The following is a 7,399-nucleotide window of genomic DNA, read 5'->3' on the forward strand; positions in this document are numbered from 1 at the left end:
TCGCTTGATGTCGTCAGTCAAAGTATAATATAATATAATATAGAGCCTTCCTCGATAAACGGGCTATCTAACACTGAAAGAATTTTTCAAATCGGACCAGTAGTTCCTGAGATTAGCGCGTTCAAACAAACATACAAACAAACTCTTCAGCTTTATAATATTAGTATACATTATTTGCTGTTAGTATGGAAGCGGTTTTACTTGGAAGAGGTAAACTAAGACTAAACGAATTGAACAGATCGTCATCATCATCATCATATCAGCCGATGGACGTCCACAGCAGTACATAGGCCTTTTGTAGGGACTTCCAAACATCACGATCCTGAGCCGCCTGCATCCAGCGAATGTCTGCGACTCGCTTGATGTCGTCGGTCCACCTGGTGGGGGTCGACCAACACTGCACTTACTAGTGCGGGGTCGCCATTCCAGCACTTTGGGACCCCAACGTCCATCGGCTCTTCGAACTATGTGTCGCTTATTGCCACTTCAGCTTCGCAACTCGTTGAGCTATGTCAGTCTTTGGTTCTTCTGCGGATCTCCTCATTTCTGATTCGATCACGCAGCGATACTCCTAACATAGATCGCCCCATCGCTCGCTGTGTGACTCTGAGTCTTTTTATGAGGCCCATAGTTAGCGACCAAGACTCGGAACCATAGGTCATCACTGGCAACACGCACTGTCCGAAGACTGTCTTCTACCGCATTTCATTCTGACATAAATTACCCAAAAAAAAAATACAAAATCAAATCTAATCGGCCATGAAACAATAATTTGAAATCGCCCTCAATTTTTAAGGAGTCGAAATGAGTTTAATAAAGTATATATTATTATTATGTGCTTTAAACTATGTAGTCGGTAAAGCATACAGCAAACCTTTGACGGAGTCGATGGGACAGGAGGTGATAGAAATTGCTGCGCCGATTAAAGGTGAACTTTTTGGATTTCGCATAAAAGTTTTCGGTTCGAACGGCACTTAAAATTTTAATAATATTGTATACAAAATTATTATTAACTACATATCTATACAAATGTTACAAAGTTGAAGAGTTTGTTTGAATGCACTAATCTCAGGAAAAATCCGATTAGAATTTTTTTTCAGTAACACTGAAAAAAAATAGCCCATTTATTGAGGAAGGCTATAAGGCTATATGTTATCTCGCTAAGACCAATAGGAGCGAAGACTCAATGAAGAATGTTTCAAAATCGGGGGGTTTTTCCTAATGTTAATATTTTGAAAAGGGATGATGACAGTTTTTTAAATTGTATATAAATTAGGAGAATGCTAATAGTAAAGCAATTTTGTAAAAGTATCTGCGATCATTACTTTCGGAGCTACAGAGATTTAAAGGGTCAGATTTGCGGCGCTGCCGCGGATCCCTGTAAAACGCCCCATACAAAATGGTACGATTTACTGACGTCATAAGTCCATAATGAAATCTAGCTCCCTACAACCCGCTAGATTTCCTCGCTCCACCAACACTGCGATTTCCGGTGCGGGGTCGCGATTCCAGCACCTTAGGACCCCTCGATTAAAAGATTATAAATTATTTTTACATATCTTCTTCATAGAACTGCCCCAGGATCTAGAGGAAGAGCCATCAGCAGAGAATGAGGATGTCAAACTTTCGTCTACCATACCACCTGCTACGAAGAAGGAATTCAACAAGGCTCCTGTAAGTACCTACTCATATGTATCTTTTTTAGCTTTTAGGAAAGTCTTATGTATCTTTTTTAGCTTTTAGGAAAGTCTTATGTATCTTTTTTAGCTTTTAGGAAAGTCTTATATATCTTTTTTAGCTTTTAGGAAAGTCTTATGTATCTTTTTTAGCTTTTAGGAAAGTCTTATGTATCTATTTTAGCTTTTAGGAAAGTCTTATGTATCTTTTTTAGCTTTTATAGTGTTAATGACTATATAAATGATAAAAAATCTTGATGTTAAAATGTATTATACGACTATGTGCTTAGTCTATACTTATAATAAATCTGTAGAGAGGTCAATTCTGTACATGAAATATATTTCCAAAATATATCAGAGGGTGATTAGTGGTCGATACTGATGGCAAAAATGCAATCAGTAAAATTTTTGTGTCTATCTGTATGTTCGATATATAAACAAAAACTACTCGACGGATTTTAACGAAACTTGGTACAATTATTCTTCATACTCCTGGGCAGGTTATAGTATACTTTTCATCACGCTACCGTCAATGGGAGCAGAGCAGTGAAGGGAAATGTTGGGAAAACTGGAGAAGTTACTCCATTTTTTAAGTTTCCGTCGCCGTCGCATGGTCCCTACCATAGGGGTAGAAGGATAGGGGTAAGGTAGGGGTAAGGTTGGAGTAGGCGTAGTAGTAGGGTTTCACGCAGACGAAGTCGCGGGCGTCCGCTAGTTTTAAATAAGTTTTAAATAAATTTGTAAAATGGTGATAAACAAAAAAAAATAAACCTTGGCTGAGTTTGTTGTGGGCTCTTCTCGGACCAAGGTGCGTTTGGAACCCTCGTAATTAGTTTTAAGTTTTCGACTACTATTACCACCATTAGATTAAATTAAATTATGACATAATCCTGACTTTTCAAAAGTGCTTCTAAAGTAAGCCTAATTGAAATAAATTAATTTTGAATTTGAATTATAATTATTTCAAGGTGCAGAATGACCCGAGCAAAAAAGTAAAAGACATAGACAAAATAGACGGCCGCAGACAAGAGGACGACGAGGCAAAGATCGAGAAAGAGCTTGCTGACATTTATAAAGACTCTTTGGGTAAAATATCTAGATTCTAGACACGCCGATTCCGGAGGGTGTGGGTTCGAATCCGGTCCGGGTTATGCACCTCTTACTTTTCAGTTGTGTGCATTTTAAGATATTAAATATCACGTGTCTCAATCGGTGAAGGAAAAACATCGTGACGAAACCTACATACCTGAGAATTTCCTCAATTGTCTGCGTGTGTGAAGTCTGCCAATCCGCATTGGGCCAGCGAGATGGATGATTAACCTGACACCTCTCATTCCGAGAGGAGACTCGAGCTCAGTAGTGAGCCGAATATGAGTTGATTTCTGTAATTCGTCGGTGAGTTTGTGAGGTTTTAGGGGGTAATCTCTGCAGGATCTACTGAACTGATTTTGAAATTTTTTTTATCATTTTATAGCCACGTTATTTGTGAGTCTCATAGGCTATATGCACCTCCAACTTTTCAGTTGTGTGCATTTTAAGAAATTAAATGTCACGTGTCTCAGTCGGTGAAGGAAAACATCGTGAGGAAACCTGCATACCAGAGAATTTCTTAATTCTCTGCGTGTGTGAAGTCTGCCAATCCGCATTGGGCCAGCGTGGTGGACTATTGGCCTAACCCCTCTCATTCTGAGAGGAGACTCGAGCTCAGCAGTGAGCCGTATATGGGTTGATAACGACGATAGGCTATATTATATCCCAATATGCCCACGGAAACGCGAAATATGCGGGTGAAACCGCGAGGCGTCTACTAGTCTTATAAAGTATACTGATATTATAAAGAGGTAAAGTTTGTAAGTTTGTAACAATTCTTTGAAAGTGGTAATCTTCGGAACTACTGAACCGATTTTTAAATTCTTTCACCAGTAGAATGCTACGTTATCGGGGAGTGCTATGGGCTATTTTATATTTCTATCATATATAACTACTGAGTTATCGCGGATTTGCTCGTAACATATAATTTGAATTCTAGATTACAAAGCAGACAGCGCGGAAGTGACCAAAACCAACCAGCTTCAGCCAACCAACGCTTCAACTTCCACGACTTTCGCTGCACCAGAAGACTTCACCAATGACACTGCTGAAGAGCCAGCCTTAAGACATTCAGGGAGATCCCAGTGAGTATACGTTCAGTTCAGTTCATGGTACAACAAACTTGGAACAAGACAGCATTAGTTCGGTTTGCTTACAAGAAGACGAGTCTAATGAAGATGACATTAATGAACCGTCGGAGAGTGTAACGGAACCTTCACTCCCCACCACTCAACCTCTCTCCCAGCGCGATGAACTTACGGAACCCTATATTTTTCCAAAATAAAATTTACGAGTATTGCGGTACGACAGAGCAGATACGTGTCGTATCGCTCGCGGTAAGTGTCGTACTGTATGGTCTAAATGTCCGGGAATACTAGCGTCGCGCGTATGTATATTTCTTACGTTGGCAATGCTGACGCGGGACAGCATTGCCAACGTAAGAAATATACATATACTTACATAAATATACTTAAACAATACACATCACTATCTAGCCCCAAAGTAAGCATACAGAGTAGCTTGTGTTATGGGTACTACATATAAATACTTATATAATGTATAAATACACACAGACACTGGAAAACACCCATGCTCATCACACAAATATTTACCAGATGTGGGAATCGAACCCACGACCGTGGATGCAGAAAGCAGGGTCACTACCCACAGCGCCACGCGGCCGTCAATGTAGCGTATACGTTCAGAAACCGTCAAACGTTGTAGAAATATCATTTTTTTTAACCGACTTCCAAAAAGGAGGAGGTTCTACGTTCGGCTGAATGTATGTTTTTTTTTATGTATATCCAGCGATAATTCCGTCATTTATGGACCGATTTTAAAAATTCTTTTTTTGTTGTTGAAGGGTTTGATTCCAGGTTGGTCCCTTTTTTAGATATGAGTAAATTGCCGGGTGATTAGGGCAGTCCTGGTTTGGGGATGGTTTTTTTAGCAATGCAATTATTATTTTTTGTTCCAGATTCAAGTTTGCACCGGATTCAAATGACCCGCGAGACATTTCGAGATTCAGGACTTCGATAGATGAGATCAACTGTAACAACAGATTGAGTGCAGTCAGTATACCCACTAGCGAAAGCCCGCGACTTCGTCCACGTGAAACTTTAGTTTTTTACAAATCCCTCGGGAACCATGCACTCTTCCGGGATAACAGCGGTAGACGTCCATCAGATGATAATGATGATTATGATGATGCTAGTAACTGGACTATAGATGAATTTGAAGTTGACTTTGTTCCGCTCTTCATGTTGTCGGAGACGGGTTGGCATTACAAGCGGATTTTTTTTTTTTATTCTTTACAAGTTAGCCCTTGACTACAATCTCACCTGATGGTAAGTGATGATGCAGTCTAAGATGGAAGCGGGCTAACTTATTAGGAGGAGGATGAAAATCCACACCCCTTTTCGGTTTCTACACGACGTTGTACCGGAACGCTAAATCGCTTGGCGGTACGTCTTTGTCGGCAGGGTGGTAATTAGCCACGGCCGAAGCCTCCCACCAGACCTGGACCAATTAAGAAAATCTCAATTGGCCCAGCCGGGGATCGAACCCAGAACCTCTTGTAAATCAACCGCGCATACCACTGCGCCACGGAGGTCGTCAAAAATTTAAGGAGCAAAACACGATTATTGAATGGGAACCTATCAGGTCTGACAATTGCCACTAAGAAACTTACCAATAAACCCTCGAGTGGCAGAGAATAACATTGAGCGAAGTCCCGGACTTATGACCAAAGGGTGTAGGGTTAAAACCGTCTTTTAAAACTAGTAAACACTCCCATTCTCCACTCAATTCCCCGCCTGTACCAGGTAATCCATCAAGAATTACCAACAAAAGGTGTGGACGGATCCAACGTCACGACAAGAATGAGCTAGTCGCATATATACAGGATGCTCGGGTGTATTTCCCTTAACTCTGGGGTTATATTATTTACCGAAAATTAATTAAAAATATTCAATGAACATATTGTGTTCTAAAATTAATATTTTCTGTGTAAATAATATTTATTTTGTAAATAGATCTTAAAATGTGTCCCATATACGCATGTTTATAAATATGATGTAGCCAAGTTTTACGTATTTTAAAATGCAAAGTTAGATAAAGGCGTGTGTTACATGGATAGTCGGAATTATTTGAATTAATTTGTATGAAAACATAAAAAGTTTTTATATTTTAGTTATGCAGAAGTTATAGGAAATACTCCAGAGCACCCTGTATATAGCAAGCACAGCCTCCCAATACTGCCCACCGGACTCACGAAACACTTCGTACTATCTCGGCTCGTGACGACACAAGCTGTATAATCTTATGACTCACTCGGGCGTAAGATAATAATGATGAGTGATAAGAGCCGTGATAGCCCAGTGGATATGACCTGTGCTTCCGATTCCGGAGGGTGTGGGTTCGTATCCTGTCTGGGGCATGCACCTCCAACTTTTCAGTTGTGTGCAATTTAAGAAATTAAATATCACGTGTCTCAAACGGTGAAGGAAAAACATCGTGAGGAAACCTGCATACCAGAACTTTCCATTTTTATTTTTTTTTATTTTTCACAAGTTAGCCCTTGACTACAATCTCATCAGATGGTAAGTGATGATGCAATCGAAGATGGAAGCGGGATAACTGTTAGGAGGAGGATGAAAATCCACACCCCTTTTCGGTTTCTACACCAGCCAGACTTGGACCAATTAAGAAAATCTCAATCGGCGTAAATCCACCACGCATACCACTGCGCCATGGAGGCCGTCAAAGGTTTCTTAATTCTCTACGTGTGTGAAGTCTGCAACTCGCATTGGGCCAGCGTGGTGGACTATTGGTCTAACCCCTTTCATTCTGAGAGGAGACTCGAGCTCAGCAGTGAGGAGAATATGGGTTGATAACGATGTTCTTGATGTGAGTGATAATATTTTTCTTCCAGACCAAAGAACCGGGAGAGGAGCCCAAAGCCGCTGGCAGCAGAATAATTGGAAACACATTTTTCTTTCGCATTGTTTTACTTTACAAACTTTACACCCTTGTGTTGTAAAATTGAATTGATTTGATTTGTTGATATAAAATTATTTGTTACGTTTTTTGTTGGTGTATTATTTTGAATAATCGGCCAAGTGCGAGTCGGACTCGCGCACGAAGGGTTCCGCACTATATACACTATCTCCATTTTATACTATATCTAAATTAACCACTTTAATATACTAGCGGACGCCCGCGACTTCGTCCGCGTGTACTCGATGTAAACTTTCAACTTATTGTATTATCTCTGAAACTATTTAACTAATTAACATACTGTAAAAGGCAAATCTTATCTCCATAATATCCTTGTGATTATTAAATAATTTATTTTGATAAGGATTCAAGTTTAGTTGTATAAATAATGACGTAAACCTAAATATATAAAAATAATATTTTTTAAAACACAAAAGGTTCTATATCTGCTAAAATATAGAAGATAGATATATGGTGTCGCGGACTTTTTTGTAGAACTTTTAAAGGTTCAAAAAGCCTCCATACATTGATTTTAATTTTACACAATGGATAAGGCAGCGCATGCGAATAAGTCTGTTTATGATGAATTTCGGTCCGACCTGTATGACAAAAACCATGATAACTCTGCTAATATA

General features: G+C 39.6%; 1 protein-coding gene across 1 annotated transcript; it reads left to right on the forward strand.

Annotated features, from left to right (window-relative positions):
* Window positions 1-793: 793 nt before the first annotated feature.
* On the forward strand, window positions 794-6,854 carry LOC112058591 (uncharacterized). The gene is made up of 6 exons (XM_024099499.2): window positions 794-928; window positions 1,571-1,674; window positions 2,645-2,762; window positions 3,706-3,850; window positions 4,744-4,837; window positions 6,700-6,854. The coding sequence occupies exons 1-6, from the start codon at window positions 805-807 to the stop codon at window positions 6,805-6,807; spliced, it is 693 nt and encodes a 230-aa protein (XP_023955267.2). The 5' UTR covers window positions 794-804; the 3' UTR covers window positions 6,808-6,854.
* The last annotated feature ends 545 nt before the right edge of the window (window positions 6,855-7,399 follow it).

The sequence above is a fragment of the Bicyclus anynana genome, chromosome 27 (assembly GCF_947172395.1).
Source record: "Bicyclus anynana chromosome 27, ilBicAnyn1.1, whole genome shotgun sequence".
Lineage (NCBI taxonomy): Eukaryota > Metazoa > Arthropoda > Insecta > Lepidoptera > Nymphalidae > Bicyclus > Bicyclus anynana.

Excerpts from the sequence above, each read along its gene's own strand:
- LOC112058591 (XM_024099499.2), top strand. The coding sequence starts at position 805 with ATGAGTTTAATAAAGTATATATTATTATTATGTGCTTTAAACTATGTA. Across the intron at positions 1,675-2,644 it reads AGGAATTCAACAAGGCTCCT|GTGCAGAATGACCCGAGCAA; the intron begins GTAAGTACCTAC and ends AATTATTTCAAG. Across the intron at positions 4,838-6,699 it reads GTAACAACAGATTGAGTGCA|ACCAAAGAACCGGGAGAGGA; the intron begins GTCAGTATACCC and ends TTTTTCTTCCAG.